Raw genomic sequence first — 26,007 nt, forward strand, 5'->3', positions numbered from 1 at the left:
AGAAATACTATATTTTTTTCTAGATGTTTCCTTTATGAAATGTATTTAATAATCTCAGCTAAAGAAACTACTTACCTGCAAAAAATAAATAGATAAACAAATAACTGATAAAAAAAACTTTGTTCAAGTTTCCTGCAAACTGCTGATTATGTAGATATAAGGGAAACATAATAAAATACATAAAGGATGAATTTGGTCATATATGGACAATATGAAGTATGAGTACTGAAAACTGGACCTTTTTTATCATGTCAACATGCAGCAATTTTCTTTCATTATTATTCAAGGCTAAATTTGTATAAAATGCATAAAACATAACATCCACTCACCCATTACATCATTAGTTACATCTTGCTAGAACTGAGTTTGGCTCATGTTGACACGATAGCATCACAGAGTTGGTGCAAATCCATGCAAATCTCCTATTCCAGCACATCCTAAACCTGCTCTGCTGGATTGAGATATGGTGACTGTGGAAGCTATTTAAGTACAGTGAACTCATTGTCATGTTTAAGAAACCAGTTTGAAATAATTTAAGCTTTGTGACACGACACCTGGCTAGAAGTAGCTTCCAAAAGATGTGTACACAGTGGCCATAAATGGCTGGATTTGCTCAGTGACAATACTCAGCAAGGATGGGGTGTTTTTATACAATGTTCAATTGTTTGAAACACTCTGGCCATTCTCCTCTGACCTCTAGCATCAAAAGGCATTTTCACCTAGAAAACCGAAGGTCACTTTTCTCTTTTTTGAACCATTCTCTGTAAATAATTTCTGAAACACTCAGACCAGCGTGTCTGGTACCAACAATCGTGCCATATTCAAAGTCACTTCAGTCACCCTTTTTCCCCCCATTCTGATGCTTAGTTTGAACTTCACTTGGTTGTCTTGACCATTTCAACATACCTAAATGCACTGGCTTCCTGCTATGTGATTGGCTGATTAGATATTTCCATTAACAAGCAGTTGAACAGGTGTAACGAATGAAGTGTAATGAAGTGGCTGGTGAGTAGATGTAAGGCTTTTTAATACTAATAAAATCAGCTTTGATTATAATGACAGCATTAGTTAACAGTGACAGTCTTTCTTTGTACTTTAGCCACACAAGGATCGCACCTCTGATCTGATAATCAACAATCAAACATTGCCATGAGTTCAAAAACAAACCAGGACCCAAAAGCCTTCGGTAAGTATGAAAAATGTGATATTATATATTATATTATATATTTCTAGCTTCTATAAAAACAGCGACAGCTGCTGAGTCTAGCAAGTCTACCATGGGAAATAAAGGGATGGAGGTTTAGGTTCCTTTATTTGTACCCATAAGTAGGATTAACTATCATTCAGGATCAGACTTCTTAACTCTCATTGACTTGCTAATGTGAAACATCAAATACAAACTATGAACAGCTATTCCCTAATAAAACAGAGCCAGATGAGACTGAAATCATTAATGGGCCAGCTTTGTAGTATACCAGTGTTTCACAGTTGACAAGCTCACTGTTCTTACAACATTTTGTCGGCTGCACATCCATCTGACCTACATCACACCTTGGGTGATCAGCTAATTCAGTTTAGATCATTCATCAAGCCTGGAGATAATAAAACCCCAGCTGGATTACTCAAGATAATTCTAAACTACAGACTGCAATAAATGTTTTCAAATATTACTGTTGTGCTGCAGTCGTTGCTGATTCTGCCTGTGGGTAGCTATAACAGAGAGCAGGCATTTCTGCTTCTATCCAGGATAAAAATGAACTGAGAAAACAAATGTTGCAAAAAAGGACTCGGAGCACACTTTCTCTCATGGCAACTGCAGGCAAATCTACTAAAAAACTGGAGAATCGTGTAAATGATGTCTATCGTTATTTTATGCATATATTTATCTCTTTTGATGTTTAACATGGTGTCATTCTTCATTGTCACCTGTATCTGAACTGAACTGACCATTTTTGTGTTCACTCCAATGCTATGCATTTACTGTTTAATGAAGAATTCCCTATGGTTATGACACATATTTAATTTTGGAAAAATTATATGAATAACAATTAGGATTAATAATTCTTTCTGCACTGCCGTACAGTCTGCTATTCTCACACTGAATAATTTGTGTGTGTGTGTGTGTGTGTGTGTGGGGGGGGGGGGGGGGGTCCACTGCCCAGGGCCTATGGCTCTATAATAACCCGTTTACATCACAGCTGGACTCCTATCTAGCTCCAAAGACATTTTAGGGATTATTAAATCAAAAAGGATGCCTCATAAATGAGATATTTTAGTTTTCTTCTTCACAAGGAGGATAATCTGCAGAGTCTACAGTATTGAAACAAACTGACATACACGTTCACTGTGATTTTACTTGTAAAGATGAAAATAAAAAAAATAAATGAATGGACATTATAAAAAGTAAGCATATGGTTTAGCTGGGTTTACAGCAGGAATATCTACTTTATACAGTCAACAAATTCTTACCGAATGTGTTCCTGCCAAGGTTCCTGCTGCCAAAAATCCAAAAAATTCTTCATGTAGTAATTGCTATGCAGAAAAAAAGCAAAAATGCTCTCCTGCTAGATTATGTCTAAATCGATGCTTCAGTAACAAGGTCATAAGAATCGTGCTTGTGTCCAGATGATATAAGCATGTGCATCAACCCATTGACAGATTACACATACAGTTTGATGAATATTAAATAAATGCCCTCAAACTATGTTAAGGCCACAGAAAAAAAATAAGCAGAGTAGACAATCTCAAAGTGACTCACAGAAGGCATGACCAAAGAAGTTATCCCTGGATACTCCATGTCTGATCAGATTTGTTTTGGGTTTTTTTGTTTTGTTTTGTTTATTTCCTCCTCACTGAATAAATCTGAATATGATTGGTATCTCCATATTTAACTCTGGCATAGTTTGGTAACAAAAGTATGGTTTAATATGATATATTTAAAAAATATATTACAATGACGCTCAGACAGATTGGATTATATATGCTGAATTATGTTAATATAAATGTAGTAGTAAACACGTACTAAATGTACAAGCCCCAGAGTACTTAATGCAGCTGAGCTGAACACCATGCATTTATCTAAAACCAGCAATAAGTTAAATAAACTTAGTGCTCTATAACATGTCTATATGATTGGAATTTTGGATAAGAGCAAAAAAACAAACAGAAAACCCTGAAAAATATGCTATGTGTCTTTTTTGTTCTCACAAAGAACACAGTTAGTGTTTAATACAGTAACAGGTCCTAAAACTTAGTTTTGATCTACTGACTTTACAACTCTATAATGACTTCTTAAATAGACACACTTACAACTTGTCCAAGTCACTTTTTTGGTTAAAATAAAAAGAAATAAAAATAAATGAAAAAGTATCATGCTGACAGGTTAAAACCATCTAATTTTAAAATCAAAGTCCTCCAAAAATCTATACATAAATTAAGCATTTAACCAAAAAATTACATTAAATTAATACATTAAATTAATTAAACAACAAAAAATGTGTAGAATTTAATCCAAACTTCAGCTTAGTCAATAGAGTTTAACATATTTCAAGATCTTGCCATGACCTAGCTGTAATGTTAAGAAAAGTAAGGAAATGGTGACCTCTTGTGAAATTCCAGTGTGAAACTGCAACTGTTCTAAATAATATATACTCTGCAGACACATGCATTTGTAACATCTATGTTTTTCTGTTGGTAGCGGGCTTCCTGTTCATGTTTACATTCATAGCATCAACCAGCTATGCTGTTAAACACTAAACCTTCCCTTGACAGTGGCTATCAAGAAAAGGTCCAGGGTTCCTGGGGTTATGATCACTCAGACTGTGGAGCAACTGCCACCAGGGAAATCGACCCCCGACTTTACCCGCAAACCAATTGCTGTGACTGTCCAAGAAGGTAGAAAAACAACCATAGCCAGTGAAACTGACAATAACCATAGAGCATAATTATTAACACCTGCATCACTGTCATGATTTGATTATTTCAGGTAAAAAAACCTTTTTCAAAGCTATGGTTAGTGGAGAGCCAGCACCAACTGTGACATGGGGGCGTAATAAAGGTGAAATAGATGACCCAGAAAAGTACAAGACTAGATATGATGAAAGAGCTCGAGAACACATTCTTGAGGTAAGAACAAAATAAAAGGATTGGGCTAATGATAATTTCCCAACTTTAATTTTTCAAGCTAAACATTTTTGAAGTCATGAAATTCTTTTTTGAATATTCATTAACAATTAAAACAACAGTTGTAACTAAGTGTACAATATGCATTTACTTTTAGATTGAGGTAAGCTTGTAGTAATTGTAGGTGTCACGGGCCTGCAGCTGCAGACTGTGTGGCGAGAGGATAAGGACCCAAACGTGGACACTTGAAAATATGAGTGGGTTTAAACAAAAGGGGAGCCTTTTATTTAGGCTGAATGAAAATACAAATAGAAGTCAAACGAAAACTTAACCAAGACTTAACTAATAAACTAAACTGAGCGAACTAAAGCTAAACACTAAACACAGGGATTACGGAAAATGTGACCTGGACATGGAAACCTGGAACATGGAGCATGAAATGCAGGCAACCTGACAGGGTACAAAGAAAAAACAGAGGGTGATTAAGGAGAGTGGAAACAGAAACATGGCTGGGAAAAATAGACATAACCACACAGGGGAAGCAACACTAAACACACTGAACACGGGACGAGAGACTGTCAAAATAAAATAGGAAACACACTAGGATGCAGACTGAGACACGCACTTGACACAGGAGGAAAGAACGCACATAGGAACAAGACGGACTGGGAAGATGAAGGGAGGAGACAACAAGAGGGAAACATGGAAGCGAGGAAGAGAGGGAGCGAGACCAAACACAGACACGACTGGAGAAACATACACAGAAGACATGACAGACTGATAATAAACTCGAACTTAAAACATCTTCATAATGCGATGGAAGAAATAAACGAGAGATAACCTCAAGCCTAAAATATCCTAATAAAGCAAAGGGTCATGAACCAAAAGGAAAACCCAAAAAGCTTGGTCATAGACCCCAAACCATGACATATGGTGTTAAAGCTCCATAACCAAGTTTAACTTTTTTTGGGAGATAGACTCAGATATTGATTCCACTGTTGTCAAATATTTACATATTTCACGTGAGAATCATTTTTTGTCAGATAATCAACATCAATCCAGACCAAGCAGACACTTACAAGTGCTTTGCCACCAATGAATACGGAAAAGCTGTCTGCACCACCACTCTCAATGTCATTGCAGGTGAGCTTTATAGTTAACAATAAAAACTGAGTTAAACAACTTTACAATATACCATGTCTGGTAATTAATGACTTCTTGTTCTATTGTGGTTTTCATGCATGTATGAAGCCGGCTTCAGGAAGAAGAGCCAGGGAGGTAAGAAAGCATACTTTAACATGAAGTGGTTTACTCTTTCTAATAGCGTCCAATCCACAAGTTTCTTTTTAGAATTACAGACTTTTAGCATATTTATTCTTTGCAAAATTTTACTTCTATAGAAAAGATTTGTTTCTTTTTTATTGCAAAATAGTAAAATTTAAACAAAAACTTGACAGAGCCTTATAAGAATCCTTCACAATTAGATTTGGAAAAAAATACCACAAAGTGAAAAAAGTGTCCAGATGGCAGAATTTTATTTTAAATTTAAGTCAAAATGTCTTTCAGGAAGTCAGCAGGGACCACAGGATTTTAGATCAATGCTCAAGAAAACGTAAGTTCACATCAAAGTCAAATTATTCAAAATGTGTTCTGCGTGTTGTAATGGCCTCCAATGCCCTTTTTTAGTGTTGTTGTCACTAGGAAAAAGCAACTCCCACCACGGAAAGAGGGAGAAATTGATCCAAAACTCTGGGAACTGCTTATAAGTGCACCAAAGAAAGATTATGAAAAAATCTGCTTTGAATTTGGGGTTACTGACTTTCGGTGGATGTTGAAGAGATTGAACCAGATGAAGAAGGAAAGGGCAGACGAACAGGCAAAGGTACTGTATAAATTAACAGTTACACATGAATTCTGGATTTTGTATCCTGAACCAACGTTACTGAGTTTAACCAAGGAAGAAGGTTGACTTGCATCTTGAGCTTTACTTTAAACCCTGGTAGTTCATCCTGCTAAAGTCTGCTTGGTTATTTTAAATGTTTCTGATTTAATTCCTTCCTTCCATTTTTTCAAAACGTGATTATTTAAGCAGTAAAGTTTAAAACAACACTTGCAGACACATACATTAGATAAAACTTGTTATCTTTCCTTTATAGGTTGTAGAGCAGCTGGAAAATGTGAAACAAATTGAAGTGAAACCAAACGGAAAAGCTGAATTTGGATTTGACATGCAGCTATGGGATCCCAATAGTGCAGTTAACTTATACAAGGTGAATTTAAAAGCATTCTAAAACAGCAAAAAATAATAATAATTTTTAATTAAACTTGCTAAATAATAATTTAATAATGAAAATAAATACATAAATAATAATGTTACTACTTCTGTCTCAAAAGGATGGCGTAATGGTTCCTTATGCAGATGATGAAAATTCAAAACATAGCCTTAGGAAAAAAGGAACAAATTATATATTTAGCATTAAAGACCCTCAGCCAGAAGATGCTGGATTTTACCAGGTTGATGTCGAAGAGGCAAATGTTCTTACAACTGACTTCAGAGGCAAGTAAAACTACTCTTAAAGTTTATAAAACAAATCAAGTACATTTATATTTTGGAAATGAGATCATCTTGGGTTTCAAAATCTACCTTTTTTCCTCTCTTAGTGCCTGCAGTGGAGTTTGTAGACAAGATTAAGGATGCTAAGGCTGTTGAAAGTGAGGACGCTGTATTTCAGTGCGTCTTGTCAACACCACTCAACAGAATTACTTGGTCAAGAGAAGACTCCTCACTTGAACATGGGGACAAATATGAGATCACTGTCTCAGAGGACAAACTAACTCACACATTAAGAGTAAAAGATTGTGAAATTGCAGATAAGGGAGCATATTATGCCATTGCTGGTATTGCTTCCAGCAGGGCCTCTCTCATGGTGGAAGGTGGGACATTTTTCTTTTTTGTACTCACAAAGTACAATAATAAATAAAAATGCAAATGGTGTAATACAAAGACAAATAGTCTTGACTGTTTGATAGTCATGATATTATTGAACCTGTTTTGCTCATCATTTATATTTTAGTCAAACCTTTTGACTGAAATAACTGTTCTCTCTATGTGTGTCAACTATAACTCAGAGGATCCACATGGTCGGAAAGGTCGCAAGGGAACCAAAACCATTGGACATGATAACCTGTCTAACCAAGGCTTGGACAAGGCAAAGATTTCAAAAGAGAAAGATGACTTGGAGGCAGTCAATCGAGCACTTGCTGAAAAGAAAGCTGCAAACACACTCGGAGATGCGAAAGATGGGGGTGATGGAAGAGATGGTTTAGGGGCTGGGGATGGTTCCAGTGGTAAAATTGGCGATGGTTCTAGTGACAGGGATGGTGATGGAATTGATGGAGATGATAAGAACCACTTAAGAAGCGAAGAAGATGATAAAGATACAAAAGATGATGCGAGTAAGAAGAAGCAATCACGAACTGGGCCTTTGGTTCCTGACACTGCCTTAGGTAAAACTCCATACAACATGGTTTAAAGACTGAATAATGTATGCTCAGATTACAGATTATTATAATGTCAAAGATTTAGCTCAGCTATTCTCAAGGGTTAGTATCTGCAAATACTTGTAACTTGGCAATATCAGCCCATTTTCAATCAGTGTTTCAGGATGACTCCACTAAAGGTTCGATCAGATATAATGTTTGAGGCTTAAGTATCATTTCTATTCCAGAGGGAGAAAATGGACAAAAGTGAATGTGGTTCAATTTTTAGTGAAAGATAATCATCATACATATTTCCCAATCCCATCTGCTGTCCACAAGAAAGTGCATACTGTAATGATAAGGATTTTTAAATTAAATTGTGCGCTTATGTGCTTTCAGTTTTATCTCTATTGTAATTTGCTACTGATGTGTCATTTTAAAAATAATCAAATCAATAATTTGTTATATAACGTGATTATTTTTTACATTTTCACATGTAGATCGAGGTGTTCAATTTGTCAGTGGGCTATCAGATACGAATGCCAATATTGGAGAACGGGTGGAGATGTCTTGCAAACTAAGCAGTGAGACGTCAGAGGGGCACTGGTACAAAAATGGGAAACTGGTAAGTCAAAGGAGTAAAACAGGAGTGTAACAAATTGCCACAATTCACTGTATATGGAAATTACTATAACTACGACTTTGTTGTTTTTCTACAAATAACTAACATTTTATATAGTTAATCACTTTTTTACTGTTTATTTACTTATTTGTCTAGCTAACAAATGAAGATGGGGTAACAATTATCAAAGATGGAGCCTTTCACAGGCTGATAGTTGATTGCTGTAAAAAAGATGATGCAGCTGTGTACCGCTTTGAAGCTGAAGGACGTAAATCAGAAGCAACACTTAGTATTCAAGGTCAGAATAAAATGAGTAACATGGCTGTAGCACGGCAAAACATATCAAATAATTAGTGCTGTCAGTGTCAATCTCGTTAAAATGACGTTAACACCATAACCACATTAACACGGCAAATCTCTGTTAGTGAGTTACCGCGGATCGCCCCGTGTGTGGGGCTGCACAGTGTCAACGCGGTTATGGCGTTGACGACATTTTAACAAGATTAACACTGACAGCACTACAAATAATATAATAACACTTTTAAAAAAAAAGTTCTCAATGTTTAAATAAAACACTTTTTCCCGTCTCTCCTATACTAAAGATCCACCAAAAATGGACCCTGATGCACTAGGAAATTTCACAAAGCCAGTCATTATAAAGGCAGGCGAAAATGCTGAATGGAAGCTGCCATTCTCAGGCCAAGCACCAATGACTATACAGTGGTACAAGAATGACGATGAGCTGCTGCCAGCCCTCAATGTGAAGATTGAAACGTCTGATTCTGAGAGTCAACTACGCCTTATTAAGTGTCAAAGAAAAGACAGTGGAGAGGTGAAAATCAAAATAAAAAATGAATTCGGTACAACAGAGGCAATATCCAAACTTATTGTACTGGGTGAGTTTTCCTCAGATATAATTTGGCAGTTTCTGTGATAACAGCCGAGGACATGTTAGACATAAACAGGCTGTGGAAAAATAACATTTTCTACTTGAGCGTGCAAGTGGTATACTGGCAAATGTTTCACAAAAAAAGCCCTATGAATAAATAAACAAAGGCTTTTATCGCCACTGAAATGATAATGCTTTTAATTTTCCGGAGATGAATACAGCAATTAGAGGAGTATGTTTAGGAAATTATGACTTTGTAATAGCAAAAATTACAGACATTAGCTTAATTGTTACATATTATCTGGCATAATGACCTGTTCTAAGTTGGTTCTCTATTATATTTACAGTTTGTTTGCTTATGTTGTGCTTTATTTACTTTATAAATTAAGTAAATAAAGCACAAATTATATTGTTCGTAGTGGTGTGAATAGTGAATAATTTAGTTGGTAGCTGGTTTGAGGCCCATCCCCATGCAAGAATGGAGATATTGCTTTAAGAGCAGAGCCTGTCTACAGAGAAACCTGTGCAATTATTCACTACAGTCTAATTACCATAATGCATGAATTCCAGCATGGCCAACAGAAGTGTACTGGATTGAGGCTTTCAACATGAAAATATCCATTTATTACCTTAAAAGACAGTCATAGAAATAAATCCCTGCTTGTAAAATGACCGTGCGTCAAATAAAGGCCTTAAGCAACTTAAGTACATTTTAAAAAAATGCCCTGGTTGCTAGTTGAACAAAAACGGTATGGCAAAATGTAGAATGTGCAAAGATAAATGCCTCTGACGCATTTCTTGTCATGTTGTCAACAGACAAACCAACCCCTCCACAAGGGCCTGTGGACATTATGGAAAGTGCTGTGACATCTGTTGAATTCAAATGGAAACCACCAAAAGACAATGGCGGATGTCCGATCGCAAACTACATCATAGAGCGACAACAAGTAGGCCGAAATAAATGGACAAGTCTTGGTGAGATACCCGGCAACAGCCCAAGTTTCAAAGATTCAGATGTGGACCCTGGAAGGAGATACTGCTACCGGATTAGAGCAAAGACTGCAGAAGGTATCAGTGACTACCTGCAGACAGAGGACATACCAGCTGGTGTATTACGTAAGTTTTCAGTTAATGCCTTCTTCTTCATTACTTTTTCTTTGTTCAGTTTAGAAGGAAGTATTACAAGGCATGTCTTTTTAGTATCCAGGTGGAAACACTTTGTTTATTGCAGTAAAACCCTGACTAGCCGCTAATAAAATGTTTTGGGAGAAGTTAAAAGAAATCCATAAAGAATATATACAAAGCTATGTTAAATATATTAAAAACACTGTCTCTGAATTTATGTGTCTAATAAATACCCTTCCATTTACACATTCTTTAGTTTTCAGCCACCTGCTAATTATGGATGACGGAAATAATAAAAGTAATGTTGAGAAACATGGCATGGCAACATTGATTAATTAACTCACTTTCACTTTTCTGTGTCATATATCCCCCGCAGGTTATCCTGGACCACCAGCTGTACCCAAAGTGGTCAGTGCCTTTAAAGACTGCATTAATCTGGCATGGAGTCCTCCATGTGACACTGGAGGAACCAAAATAGTGGGATACAATTTGGAAAAGAACAAGAAAGGCACCAATTACTGGAGCCTTGTAAATCAAAAGGGGCCAATTACAGGTATACAACTTAAATGCTGAGGTGCAGGACATTTAGCTCAAGAGTAAAAATAAATGCTTGTGATGTACCTGTACACATCAGTGCAGATTTGTATTGATATAATTGCTCCTTCTGTTGTCTATAGATACAAAGTATGCAGTTAAAGACGTATTTGAAGGAGCAGCATATGAATTTCGAGTGTCAGCTGTCAACCTGTCTGGTGCTGGAGATCCCAGCATTCCATGTGACACAGTTATTGCAAGAGATCCAATGAGTAAGTTAATCACACAGACTTATGTTTTACTGTATTTGGGGGGATTTTTCAGTCATGAAAGTCATTCTTTAAAGTAAATATAATTCTCTCTGTCGTGTAATATAAAAGCTTCATTCTCACCTTACTGTTATTGCAGAACCCCCAGGCAAAGTCACAGACCTTAAATTAACATCTTCCAATTACATGACATTTTCGCTGGCTTGGACTAAACCTAAGGAAGTGCAAGGGGTAGAAGATGAAGCCCAAGGGTATTATGTGGAGATCAGACCAATAGAGAGCCTTGAATGGACCCGCTGTAATACCACCCCAATTACTCTAACATCTTACACTGTGCTTGGCCTTAAGGCAATGGCCACATACTGGGTGAGAGTAATTGCCACCAATTATGGAGGTGATGGAGAACCTCAGAGCTTTGATAATTATATCATTGCTATGCCTCCTCCTGGTAAGAAATGCAGTTTTTATAGTTTGGTTATTGGTTATTTCTAAAATGAGATATATTTATATTTATTTTTCACAAAATGCCAAAGAAAATATGCAGTTTTTCTTCTAATACAACACACCTACAGAGAGGAACAATTGTCTCGAAAAAGCTTACAGCTGTCAAAAAATAATGTTTGTGTGCTATACACCCATTTAATATCTGTAGATATACGAGACGGCGGGTGAGAATTGTTGTGACAAGACAGGTTATGACTGAAAACACATCTGATAGGATTATAAAGCCCAGCATGGACAAAAAAACTGCACTTCAAATGCATCATATCACCAAGCATAGCAATTTAAATCTGTAGTTCAAACTCAAAGAAGAATTGTAAAAGAAAAACTAATGAGTGCATTTAACATCTTATTAATTGTTAGTTTTATTCTCACTACTAGTACAGGTTTTCTGTGTAGCTGAATTATGACTAAAAAAAGGGAGGTCTAACAATGGAATTAAGGTTAATTATACCCTTTTTGTCAACTATACACAGAGCACGTCCTCATAATACAGTAGAGAGATTCAAAATATAGAACTCCCTCAGCAGCTTTATGAATTACAAATTTAATTGTATTGTATTCTAAATCTATCCCTCACAGTCAAACCAAGGTTTAAAGACCGCAACATGAAGACCTTTGTGGTGGTGAAATCTGGAAACACTGTTCGCCTCAACATCAACTTTGAGGTATTATTCCACAGGCTTTTACTCTGTTCACTGTGTGAGAATCTAATCAATGCTGTTAGTTAATATAGCAATATATTAATTTGACTCCTATGCTGTCATCTACAGGCGTCTCCCATGCCTGAAATATTTTGGTTAAAAGATGGTATTCCAGTACCAAAGCATGTAACCATTACCAACTCTGATAAAGGATCTCAACTCTTAATTCCTACATCTGAGAGGACGGACACTGGCATTTATACCATTACTGTCAAGAACATGGTTGGCCAGGAAAGCTTCAATGTTGAAATCAGAGTTACAGGTAACTGTCCAAGAGCCATAGCAATGGTTTGTCATTGTTAGGCTAAATAAGACCATATATTGTAGCCAAATTAGAGTAAAACTATGAAATCTACTTATCCTGTAAGTTGGCTGGATACAGTTGCATGGTAATTGCGGTACAGAATAATAACTTAATTTGGTGACTTGGATTCTATTTGTATTCATACTACCACGGAAACATATGTTTTAGCAAATACAATGTGATTAAAGTAGGAACAGAATACATGTATTTATAACTTAATGTACCACATAGGTTGTACTACTTTAAGATCACATTAAAGGTATGCAACACTGTAGATAAGGGAATGCTTAAAGCCATAATCCTGTGACTGTAACAAAATACTCCAGTCCAATTTTCTCTCTGCCTTTTACTTTGCCTATTTCAAGAAATCCCTTTTTCCCCAAGCTACGCTTATTGCTGCAGCTAGCTGTACCTGTGTTAGGAGTTTTACTTGAATGAAAATCTTTCTAATTCAAAGCGTATCCGGCAGAAGCTGTACAAAAATCTATTTCCTGTCCAAACCATCAAGGGTACAATTTAGACTGAAAATCAGTAACCTAGCCCTGCTATATCAGTAAACAGTATTTTAAAATCTCTAAATTTTTCTCCAGATGATCCTAAACCTCCAGGTCCAGTGGAGCTGGAACAGAATATCCCAGGAACAGTGACACTGTCCTGGACTCCCTCTCCAGATGAAAAAAGGGATGACAGGCTGCACTACATGGTATCAAAGAGGGACTCCTTCAAACGGACTTGGAGAACAGTGGCAGACAACCTCTTTAACAACAAATTCACAGTTGTCAACATTTTACCTGGACGGCAGTATCACTTCAGGGTGTTTGCTAAAAATGACATGGGCCTTTCTCCACATTCCGAGTCCCCTGCATTTGAAACCAAAAAGGAAAAAGGTGTTTCAAGTTTTATCATGAAAACAATACAAAACTTGCAATCATTTTGCAAACTGTCAAACTAAATCACTGTTCCTAAGCTAAGCTAGGTTCTCAAGAAAGTGATGATTTCTTTAAACAGTAAACTATTAGATTTCCCTGACGTTCATTCATTGTTAGACTGGGGTTTGAGCCACAAATGTATAAAAATATTAATCAGATTGTCAATTAAGAAACTAAATAAGCCCTTTTCTGTATTCAATACAAAATAGCAAAGAAAGAAACAGGGGTCTCTGAGTGAGCGAGAATAAAATATGCACAGGCAGCCAATAACAGACGGCAAAACTGACAGTAAGAAAGTGCATGATAGCTATAAATATGGACTCATCTGTGAGCTTAAATGTGTCTGCTCATTACCCATGGTTATTAAAGATAAATGCATAACACACTTTTATCACAACCTTTACTTCAATCTAAGAAATCAGATTTGAAATCAACATAATGTTTAAATTTCACTAATTAATACTAACCATCCCTTATCATAAGTGTCCCAGTCTCCCCTACTTAATTATTATTTTTGTTAAAATATAATTACTTTTTGTAATTCTTTGTTTCAGAAAAGTTCCAAGTAAACAGGCCAGAGATAAAACACCGGATCTTCGATTCTCCTCCCTCATTTATTGTTCCCCTGAAGAGGCGTACAGCCCCACAAGGTTATGAATGCTACATGAGCTGTGCCATTAAGGGTGATCCAGCTCCACGTGTTACGTGGTACTGGAACAATATCAGCCTCAACACAAACACCAACTACCACATCACAAATGTATGTGGAGTCTGCTCCTTGCTTATATTGAGAGTGGGACCCAAAGACAACGGGGAATACAAAGTTGCCATACAGAACAAACTGGGCACTGCGGAGTCATCAATGATGCTGAATGTCAGAGGTATTCACAAGGTTTAACAATCATAAAGTTTTTACTAATTTGATTGTCTGTTGTAACATTTGAGTTTGCAGTATGTAGATTAAATAACCTTAGAGCAATATTGCTTTTTTTTGCAGAGTGAAGACAAGCCACAGCTCCTGGGAAGAAGCTGAACAAACACCTATGTGGAAATAATATAACCAATAAATAAAATGTAATGGAAAATGTGGTCATTTTTGTTTAAATGGTGGATGTTGCAAAAATAGTTTAAAAATTGCTCTTTTTTAAAATTCTGGAAAGGGATCCAAAGCATTTTGAAAGAAAGACAGTTTGAACATTTCAACACAAATGTGAAGTGCCATTGCTAGTATCTTAAGATTACATTTATTTATTTTCCACAAATCACAAAATATCCAGGTTAACTGTGTACTGCAACTAGTATGAATTATGATGAAACAGCTCTCTCTTGAGGTGAATGTGCAGTGTGACACCTGAATGCTACAATAACAGAGTTAAAGACAGTCACATCAGATGGCAGAGAGATGGAAAATTTCCAGGTACAGAAAACATAAAAGACTGCATTTCCATCTTACTTCATATGTTTAAAATCAAAAGGCTTTAGTATTAATATATTAGTGTTTGAACTGCAGCAAAATGTTACAAGTCAAGCTCTTTCCTCTTTTATTGACCATGTAATGTGTAGTTTCAAACATTCCTCAAAATCATATTTTGTAGTAATTTAGTGGTAATGAAGCCATTTAGGCTTATGATTTATCAGTAGATCTATGTTTAAAAATAGAAAAGATATCAGGGAAAACATATGTTGCTGTAGCTCAGGAGGTAGAGCAGGTCATCTACTAATTGGAAGGTTGGTGGCATGCCAGATATCCTTGAGCAAGATCCTAATTCCAAGTTGATCTCTGATGCATCCATTGGAGTATGAATGTGTGTGAAGGTTAGAAAGAAAGCACTCAAGTAGAAAAAGCATAGGAAAAAAGTGTCTGTGTGAATGAGGCAAGTTGTATAATGCACTTTGAGTGCTCCAGCAGAGTAAAAAAGTGCTATGAAGTGAATTTAGTTCACAGAAGACACCCAACTCTGGTTAACTCCCTTTGCTGTTTCTACTGTGAAGTAAAAATCATACCGGCCGCAACAGGAAGCAGCTTCCTCCTGTTGGAGAAACTAGTGTGGTGAATGCTAGTGTTGGTCCTTTGTACCTTTACAGTCAGGCCTCTGAGAAGAGGGATGTATATGTAACATCAGCACAATCTTAAGAAACTGTCTTTACAACAGCAATACCTCCAGCAGGTGACGGAGATCACAGAAGCACAAATTATCTAACTTTATCACCTCTAATCAACCGGACTCTTAATTAATATTAAGTACTTCTATAGTTACTTATTTCATTCCTTCCTTCCTTCGGAAGTTGCATTAAAACACACACACACACACACACACACACACACACACACACACGTCATATATACATGAGTTTAAAAACAAGGCACCAAGATATAAATAAAATAATGGAAGCATTGCAGTTTCACTTCATAGATAAACGTGTAACTGTTACGGCCCTAGCAAACTTGTTATGTGTTTTAGTGTGTCCCGTTTTCCTTCTCGCCTGACTTCGGCCGCCATCCAGTTCCCCCGAGTGGCCAGTGCACAGCTGGGTTCACTCAGCAATTAGCCACCCAACAGTAAAAGTTGTTGAAGAGCTGCTCACTGAGCAGCTTCAATGCTGTGGTGTGCTTGGGCGTCTGAGTCAGAACGCCAAGCCTGTAGAGGCCTAAGCTGCAGTGTTGCCAACTCCTCAGTAAGGAAAATCGCTATTGGTTGTCCTAAAAGTCGCTAAATGACGTCATCGCCTATTTTGCATAATTGATCATGCTAATCTAATTGCACCTATGTTGTTGGAGAGAGAAATAACATCGTGGAAGAGACATAAAGTGAGTAAAAAACGTCCTAAATGCATTTAGAGTTTATTTAGAACTACAAATTAAATTTATTTTAGCAATTATTGTTTTTTTTAATGTTACAATTCCAACCCTGCTCCTTTACCCGGGCTTGGACCGGCAAAAGTGACCCGAAAAAGGCACTCTGGTGGAGTTACTTTGTGTGTGTGTGTGTGTGTGTGTGTGTGTGTGTGTGTGTGTGTGTGTGTGTGTGTGTGTGTGTGTGTGTGTGTTTGTTTGTTTATAAGTAGCTTTAAACCTTGTGATCCACAAAACAGCATAAGAGTAAAAGAAGAACTGACTGCGTTACAGCACCCGCTGCTTGTCGAGAGTAAAAGCGATGCGCGCTTTCACGTATTTTTTTAGCGACTTTCTTTAGAAAAAAAAGTCGCTAAGGGGTCTGAAAACTCACTAAATATAGCGACAAAGTCGCTAAATTGGCAACACTGCTAAGCTGAGGTGTGTCTTGACAGTATTTGGGTCTTCAAGCTACTAGACGGTAGCTAGAGCCTGTTTACAGGAGCAGTGTTTTTCTTTGCTTTGCAGTGTCCGTTCTTTTCAGCACATTTTAGTTTGTTGATACCTAATGACGGTTTGATGAAGCCCTGTGAATGTGTCCAATCTTGATGTTTCCATGTGCTTTTTATAATGTCTTTACTTATATTACTAAATAGACTTTAGTGAAAAGGATTTACAAAGGGGTTATATTTCTGCTATCCTCTTGGTCCGATTTCTCTTTAAAAAAAAATAAATTTTTAATGTCAATTAGACTTTTTAACTGGATAAATAAAGGATACATAAATGTCAGGTTCCCATATTGTGGGTTCTACCTTATGACAAGAATGTCATGTTTGTGGCTCAAGATGACTTGATATCATTCGTGAGGGATGCATTTAACATATGTTTCACATATTATAGGCCAACAAGTCAGTTATAGCAATTTAAAAACGGGAAATCACTTTACACAGTTCTCTCAGTGTCAAGTTCTTTTGTGAAAGGTACTGTTTTCTGCCAGCAGGTGGTGCCTGGTTACTGCCATATGATGATGAAGCATACTGAATAAAGGGGATATGGAGAAAACAAAACCTTTGTAACTAGTGGATATGTGCCGTTAATCTTTATTTATTCTTTTATTTTTGTAGCCAATTTACAAGTTACTGTTAAATGTAACCTCAGATACCTCAGATTTCTCATGTTAAGTGGACTACTGTCATCTTTCCTTGGTCTTTGAACTGAAACTGATTAAAAGGCCACAGCAAGCCCTTTTTAAGTGAGTGACTGACTCCTACATTGTTAGGATGTTGCACTTTATGTAAACTGTACTGTCTCGCTATTGTCCAACATGAAATAAATAGAATAATCCAGAATTCTTCTTTAGTTGCAGTTACATCATGTACGATGTGCTCCCATCAGCATTCCTGTAAAAATTTAAATTTGTAGAATTATTAGATTTTTAATGTGATTAGAGTACATGGAGATGATGTGTACACTGAGGCTGAAAAAAGAAATAAAACCAAGCCCTAGTTTGGTATGACTAAGATTCCTAAAACTTTCACCTCTCATAATGCTAAGAAATTACTCAGAATCAGATATTTTTGCTAAAAAAAAAAAAGTGTGTCTTTACCACTGGCACAAATTTACAGCAGTGCATTATTTGGTAATAACTTGCAGAAAATGTACCCTTTTTAGATAAATGAATGCCAAAAAACTGCCTTTGAGCTGGTTACACTGCATTGCAACTAATGTAACCACAGACACATGCAACTTGGAGCTCGGTCAAAAGATTAACCTTTAACGACAGAATATACTGTAAGACATAGTATACACATGTCTCCATGGCCAAGCACCCTATATGTTTTTATTATTACTTTTCCTTCCTTTACTACTGTACATTCAGATGTGTCTTCCGCTAGTTATTTAAACTGGTAGGTTTTCATTTATTTATTTATTTATTTATTTACTTATTTTAATGTAAAAACCTTGGTTCCCTTTTGCTTAAAGGACTCTATAGTAAATCACATTTTAATTCACAAGGAAAAAAATACTTCTTTGCCTTGAAATAAGTTTACTTCCCTTTGCATTACATACAACATCACATTTACAGAATTTACATTGCATCAAAGTTACACCATAATATACAAAACAAGCTTTTCTTTAAAAAAGAGAATAATGTATATTCATTTTAAAATACTATTAATTTGACTTTTTATTGTATTTGTAATTTTTACTCTGGTTTGTTAATTCCTTTACACAATGTTGCTATAAATCCTTGTGTACACACACACACACACACACGCGCATGCACACGCACACACATTGCAGCCCGCCTACTCCCCTCTCCCACCACTTCGCCCCACTATCTCACACTTGTGCAATTGTTTCACTCTCTTCTGATATGCAATGTCTCACTATCACGTGAAGAAGACGCTTGGATTGTCCTTTAACCAAAGAAAAAACAAATCTGATTTTAATCTTACTGGATAAAAAAATACATATCTCTCTACTTCTCTTTCGTTTAAGAAGAACATTAAAAAAAAATTGGACATACTTCTGACGACAATACTGCTGCATGCAGTGGTTCCAGCTGCCCAGGAGCGATGTCATCTCTACCCTCTCACAACAAAGATCCGTCACGCATCAGAAAGCAGTTCTCTGACTCTTGTCCAGTTTCTTCTGTTGCCACTACTAAGAGCCTGCGGGTAAGGCCTGATTGTCTTTAATCTTTTAAGTGTTTGTTTAGTGGCAGGAAATGCCATAAAAGGAAAACATTAACTTTGAGGTTCGGTCATTGTCGAAGAAATGTGTTGAAAACAAGCCACAGAGGTATTTCTGAGCATTAGAACACACATAACTCATCACTGCCTTCAATCCAATTCTATTTTTTTCTTTTTTTGGTCTGTTTTGTTTTTTGGACATAATTGTGTGGCATTAGCTAATCATTTTGTATGATTTATGCAGTACAATTAGGAAAAATTAGGGAAGTAGAATTTCTCAAAATATGCTAGACTTCATGTGTCTTCAACTGTTTCTGCAACATGATTACAATGTTTTATTTTGGTAGTCCAGTTTGACATTCTATAACTGCAGAGGAGATTTTGTGGTAATTTAGTCCAATACAGCCCAAAGTGTTATATTTACCCAATAATGTGCTATTTTTACATTCTAAATAAATCGTGTGTTTTCCTTTAAGTTCGAATAGCTTATCTTTGGGATTACTTATTTTATTGCATTCTAGGGTCTGTGGAGTTAGATTATTAGATACTTGTAATAAACCATGTGGAGAATGTGCAGTTTTATATTGTTCATTACTGTATATGGGGATAGTTCAAATGACCATAGTAACACATAAACTGATAAATAAAGCTACACGTTGATGTTCGTGAGCAAGGGAGCAGAAAACTTGAAGGAAATGTTGTAATGAGCAGTTAGTCTTATCTGTTTATGCAAACCAAGAACCTCTTGAGAAAAATATATGGTGTGACGCAGAGAAAAGTTTGTGAGAGAAAGGGCAACAGGAAGAAAGGAGGAGGAGGAGGCAAGAGAAAAATAGAGAGAAAGAGAGAGAGCAGGGGGGATGAAAGACAGGATGAAGAGGAACAGAAGGAAAGAGGGACAGAGTGCTTGGAGGACTGACTTGTGGGAACCCAGTATTTATGGATGTTTATCTCTCTGCTAGTCCTAAGGGAAGCTCATATTTTCCATTTGGGAATAGCTGGTCATTAGACAAAAAGTCCCTCACAGAATCTGGGAAGGCTGGAGGACAGATTTCAGATGGAGTCAGTCCTTCATGAGACAAAGACACAAACTTTTTGATCAGCATCTGTTTCTGTGCGATACTGCTTAATATAAATCCGAGCTTTTTCCAGGTCTGAATACAGTATATTGTTCATTGTCATTTACATAGCATGGCAGGGTTTGCAGACATGACTGGATGTCATCTCTTTAAAGGTCCCATAAATGTCTGAAGTGAAGCGTATCACTGTGTTTACACAATGTGCCTTCAACTTAAAACCCTGTCTCTTCTTTAGAGAATTTAGCTTACTTTATCAGTTTCACATGACATGTAGCCCTCAGGCAAAGGATACATATCTGCTTTTTGGCTGAAGTTTATACTACAGTCTCTACCAAAGGTCTCTGAAAGAATAAAGATGCAGTGTAAACTGTAACTGTGTGGACTGTCTTATATTAACAAGTCAATTCTCTGTTTGAATTTTCTAAAAGACAAAATGCAGAAGTACAGGCAAAAAGCAAGATCATTACTTTTACAAGCTTTAAACAAACGTATTGTTTGCACTAAAAGAGTTACAGTAAGAGCTTTTCTTATGATGAATAAACAGAAAGCACACTTGAGGATTAAAAGGTGGGTTTAGAAAAGAAACGTGGCGAAGCTATTTTTGTCTACTGGAGGCTGTATTTTGCTTTCTTGCCTTTTTAATCTATCACACAAAAGTGGGCAGCCATGCTAGTATCTTTACAAGGCTGTATTTAGGAACAGCGGTGCTTTCAGCTAAATGCTAATGTCACCACAGGACTTGGGCATATATTTTCTTTTGCTCTCTAAGGTTAGGATGTTTGTCCCATAACGTTTGCTAATCAAATGATAAAATCTTACCAGATTATTGCAGACAAATTTTTGAAGTATAACAATAACAAGTATCCAAGAAGTCCTCCAAGCACATAATAGTGTTGCTAATTTGTTCCTACTAATTTTAATAAAGAAATTCTTTATATGGATATCCATAATCTGTAGGCAAGGGACATAATGTTTGGTAGTGACAATGTTTCTGTTTATAGGCTGCTTGTAGTCTGAGTGCTATTGACCGATGATTTAGCAGGTTTGGGTGCATGCAAGTAAGCAGTCAGCATGGAGAGCAAAAGAAACAGCATTTGCAAACACATCCAACTGTTGAAACGAAGACTCCAGTCTGACCTTTTTCTAAAATGACTGTTTAGTTTTGCCTTGGCTCTCTGTTTATTTTTCATTTCCTCTTGCTATTTGGTTGAATTCAGACACAGAAACTAGTTGGTTAGCATTAGATAACAAGAGCAATCTGAGTTAAAATACACAAAAAAGCAGTAAACACATGTTAAAAAACAGCTTTATTTCCTATACTGGTGCTGAGTTACACTCAAGGATTGTAAATAAAGCTGGATATAGCCACTGTGACATCATCTATAACTGGTCCTGCAGTGAAACTTCTAGCTGAGCATGTTTGCCACTGCTAGCTGTTTTGAAACCAAATTTCATGAGTGACATTAAACTGAAGGCGCTTGTAGGAAATGGAAATGGAGTGGAACTCATGTGATGTTTTATAGTCTTACTGACCACTCAAAGTGCTTTGGACTACAAGGTACGAGCTTCGAGCATATATAATCTAAGTACTTTATCTACCTCATGTTTATGGCCAATTTAAAATGACCAGATAAACCACAAATACAAATCTTGAGAGAAAGCCCAAGTGTCAGTACAAAAACACATGCAGGCACGGGGAGAACATAACAACATGCTCCCCAGAGAAAGACCTACCTTATCAGACAAGATATGCCTATTCTAAACAATTCTCTATTTGAGCCTTAACTTTAAAATTTCAAATCACAAAAGGAAACAAACTTTAAAAAAATATGCTATGGCCTTCCCAGTCACTGGATCTCAACTGTCAACTCAGCAGAACTGGTGTGGAAGACTTTGTACCATATATATAGTCCTTATATTTCATACTTTATTATATTTACTAACCTTATAAGTTGATGTATTATCCTATATTTTGTCATCTCCTGAGGAAATTATTTCCTAATTTAGAGTTAAGCAGTAGTCGGTGCAGTAGTTATTACCTTTTTTGGATGTGTTTTAGCTATCTGTGCTTGTCAGTTTATTTAAGGAATCATTTCCTCTCCCCCCTTTAACTTGGCTGAGAATTTCAGACTGCCATAAACCTTTTTTTCCCCACTAAAAGTCCATTTCAAGATAATTCTTGAACAAGTAATTTTCCAGAAACCCAGACATGCAATTGCATGAATATTGATAATATAGTCTGTATCTATTTTTGTTGACATTGTGCCTGTAATAAAACATGCTCTGAGTCCAAATTACCTTTATTTTAGTGTAACAGTCTTATGCAGAAGAAAATGTTTGTGCATTTGCTGGAAAATGGGGTTGAAATAGTTCCTTATGCAATGTAAGGGGTTAAGCACAGCTGATATCTTGGTTAAGAGAATCAGGAATGTTTATAAAAGTGATTAGTGTGGTTGTCATACTGTATTTTTTTATTTATTTATTTTTTTTTAAACTTTGGTCAGATTGCACCCCTTTCTAAAACATTTTCTTCTCATTTCAGCATGAGAGGCTCTCTAGGTAAGGTTCTTCTAATTTGATTTACACCATCAGTAAGAAAGGCATTACCACGTATTACCAGAATGACAACAAAAACAGGAATCTATCCATTACTGACAGGAGTATATCCATTCAATTGGGCAAAGAGTGTGCTAAATCTGAATTAATAGTTAATAAATCTCCTGTGTCTTCAGATTGGGATCATCTGGATCATCTGATGTCTCCAATGACACATCAACAAACCATGCTGAGTCCTACTTTTTACAAAGAGAGAACAGACTATCTGCAAGGAAAAAGGCACAAGAAGAGACAGCAAATAATGATTATAAAAAGGTATGTGATACACCTTAAATACAAATATACACGACTGTTATAGATTTGTAATATGTAGATTCTGAGTGCTACTTTTTGACAGTACTGTAGATGCGTATGTACTGTAATAAAAGAACAAAAATAAAAAGAGCACACAGAGATTCAGTGGGCTCAATAATTCGTAACATTTGGATTTAATGAAAATGATGAATAGAATGGGAGCTACTGCTGATAATAATCAAATCTAATTTCAAATAGAAATTAAGTATGTAAATTTAATACCACTGCACTTTTTTAATGTTGTCATATGAGAAAAATAGTTTATTCATATGAAATTATATGAAAATGAATCAGAATCACGTATTCAGGGGGGCAGATACTACGATGCTAATGGGTTCTATGTCGCTTTATGAAAGTAATATGATCACCAAAGATAGCACAGCTTATCTTGACAAACACAAGTGCCATGAGTGATTCATCCAAAACTTGTTGAAGCATTTCCCTCACAGCCACTAATGTGAACATCATGGGAGGAAAAAAGTCTCCAAAGTCAATATGATTCATTATACATGTAACACATATACTAAACCTAATGGCAATCTAATGTCTGTCAAGATATTTTAAGGAAGAAATCTGACCCTGATGGCAATTGATGAAAACTGAAACTACCACAAAAATGTGTCCTGGTGGCAGTGTTTGGTGGTGGAAATCCTAACATGTGGGTATTTTGTAGATGTATGAAAAGGCACTGGCAACAAATCAAAGGCTCAAGTCCCGACTGGAAACAAGTAAACAGGAACTCACCATGATGCAAGACCAGCTGGAGAGAGCACAGGTACTCTAAGCAAGGCTGAAGTAATGATCCAGAAACACTACTGAGAAACAAATTAACCACTTGTTTGAAAAGGGCAACAGTCCATTTTTTTTACATAAATATGAGACATTGATAACAGAGACTCCATAATCAAGCTGTTTCCATAAATTGCAATCTTTTCTCATAGTAATCTCTCTTTGCTGCAGAAGGGGAGACAGGATGACTGTGGGGCCAATGTGCTAGAAGCAGAAAAAAAGGTATGGACTCAAGAGGAGAAGTATTTTTTAAGCATTTTTACTCGTTTATTTTAATTACCTTTAATGATTATACTTAAAGGAAAGCTGGAGCCTTAAAAAGAGGATATCAGATATGGAAGAACAACTGAAGGTAAATGTTTTATAAATGCCTTAAAATTGAATTTGAACATTAAGTCTCTTTTGAGAATATACAGTAAGTGTTTGGTTGTAACTTGGTGCTGTGGTCTCAGCTGTTTTGTCTTCAGTGGTTTTAGCTGACATCATTTGTCACCATTATGCTCTGCTGGCTGTGCAATGTGTGAGCACTGCAGCGAGTGAGCAATCAGTATTCATGTGCAGCGTAAAGCCCACAAATGTCTGCTGTGTTCTGCACAAGTGAATGCAAACAAAAACCTCTTGTTGTCTGTGAATGAGAGACCTAAACAAAGATGCTGGTCTAAAAATATACCTTTACAACAGAGAAATTATTCAAAACTGGTCTAAAAGCATCTGTCTGTCAGTGTGTATGAACACATTATTGTATTTGTTTAATAAAGATCAGTCTGTCCTTTATTCTTTAGGCCAGTTTTCTTTCTGTACCAGTTACTAATAAGAGTAGAAACCAGAAACCTTCATAGAATGTAGATAAAAGATGGACATACCGTAGTCAGTATGATATCAGGTTTGGTTAGAAATAGGTTTAGAAGCCTCAGGCCATGGATCAGATTGAGAAACCAAGAAGCACTGAACACTTGTACAGTAGCAAACTATGAGTCACAAGGTAGGTCCTCTCTGCAGCATACCTGGTTTTTTCCATCCTATTTGACTTGAATGGGGTCCAGAATCTAAAAAGAGAACTTAAAAGTAGCGGCTAAGACCACAGGGGAGTGTTTACGCTGGCCATAGCTCAAAGGAGCCAAAAAACATTTTTTCCCATAGATTACTATACAACTGAACATGCAGGAACCATCTCATGCTGGTGATAAGACAGACTGTAGGTTTAAGGCACTTTTGCATTGCTTTCACTTTTCAGACCCTGAAGCTACGTCCATCATTTATAAACACCAGCAAACTTGTATGAGTTTCACTTTAAGCAGGACCTTGTTACTGTCCACTTTGTGAGCAAGAATTTTTTTTCTCTTAGAAGACACCGTTCTGTATCCCTGTGTTTCTCTCTCCTGTGTTATGCACAACTTTTAAAAAGTGGTCTCTGCACAGATCAAGATTCATTGTATTTATTAATATTATATGTAAATGTTATGACAGTTACGGGGTGTTGTGGTCACTGTCGATCAAATCTAGTGAAACAAATTTTGTGCTCAAAGTAAATATTGTTTATAGCAAAAAAAATGTTTACTTGTGGTTTTGCAAGAATCCAAGGTTATGCCTTTGTTTTAAGAGGTAGATTAGCATGTGTTCTGCGGGTGGTCTGTTGTACTCTGAATCTGCTACCTCCCATTTGATGTGACCAAGGCTGAAAAGATTACTGACATGACCAGAAATAAAAACCAGTCCTTGGTGTGTAGCCCATGAAGACACTACCAAAATATGAACTTACTTTTAAACTACAAATTAAGAACAAGCAAATCCTTATACTAGCCACTGTAAGCAGAAATGCTCTACCTGGGACGAGTTGTAGGACTTTTTAGATACTCTGTCCACCCTTATGTTTTTATACTTTCTTTTCCCTCAGATTAAAGCAGAGCTTAAGATGGAAAACCAGAGACTAAAGGATGAGAATGGGGCTTTAATCCGTGTCATCACCAAACTCTCCAAGTGAGAAGGGAAGCAGACAGGAGGGAGGAAGAAGAAGAAAGGATTCAAGAAGTCATATTTTAATCTGTATCCTTTAAATTTCTGAAAGCATAAGTCCATCCTCTGAAAAGATATGTACATTGGTCAGCAGAATGTATTAAACTGAGCCCTTTCTACTGATTGTTTAGAAAGATGAAAGAGATGTTGATTTAATACTGATTTTCCATCCTCCTGTTCACATATAAGAAGACACATTTGTCCAACT

At 36.5% G+C, this 26,007-nt stretch overlaps 2 protein-coding genes across 3 annotated transcripts; both read left to right on the forward strand.

Moving 5' to 3' along the window:
- Positions 1 to 1,149: 1,149 nt before the first annotated feature.
- On the forward strand, positions 1,150 to 14,377 carry LOC146670427 (immunoglobulin-like and fibronectin type III domain-containing protein 1). The gene is made up of 22 exons (XM_085408065.1): positions 1,150 to 1,186; positions 3,772 to 3,894; positions 3,986 to 4,125; positions 5,166 to 5,265; positions 5,374 to 5,400; positions 5,689 to 5,734; positions 5,809 to 6,004; positions 6,279 to 6,392; positions 6,517 to 6,679; positions 6,784 to 7,056; positions 7,252 to 7,629; positions 8,103 to 8,227; positions 8,381 to 8,522; positions 8,827 to 9,120; positions 9,930 to 10,229; positions 10,615 to 10,791; positions 10,916 to 11,044; positions 11,181 to 11,489; positions 12,125 to 12,210; positions 12,316 to 12,508; positions 13,141 to 13,437; positions 14,034 to 14,377. Exons 1-22 carry the CDS (start codon positions 1,150 to 1,152, stop codon positions 14,375 to 14,377), a joined length of 3,993 nt encoding a protein of 1,330 aa, XP_085264191.1.
- Positions 14,378 to 18,704: 4,327 nt separating this feature from the next.
- LOC146670428 (protein phosphatase 1 regulatory subunit 12B-like) lies at positions 18,705 to 26,007 on the forward strand. 2 transcript variants are annotated; one of them, XM_085408022.1, is made up of 7 exons: positions 18,705 to 18,993; positions 22,630 to 22,646; positions 22,820 to 22,958; positions 23,671 to 23,772; positions 23,958 to 24,008; positions 24,088 to 24,138; positions 25,681 to 26,007. In XM_085408022.1, the coding sequence occupies exons 1-7, from the start codon at positions 18,892 to 18,894 to the stop codon at positions 25,765 to 25,767; spliced, it is 549 nt and encodes a 182-aa protein (XP_085264148.1). In that variant the 5' UTR covers positions 18,705 to 18,891; the 3' UTR covers positions 25,768 to 26,007. The 2 variants fall into 2 exon arrangements, with proteins under 2 accessions (XP_085264148.1, XP_085264149.1); XM_085408023.1 differs by lacking the exon at positions 24,088 to 24,138.

The sequence above is a fragment of the Rhamphochromis longiceps genome, linkage group LG5, assembly GCF_057381845.1.
Source record: "Rhamphochromis longiceps isolate RC_006_pf linkage group LG5, R_longiceps_female_GT1.1, whole genome shotgun sequence".
Lineage (NCBI taxonomy): Eukaryota > Metazoa > Chordata > Actinopteri > Cichliformes > Cichlidae > Rhamphochromis > Rhamphochromis longiceps.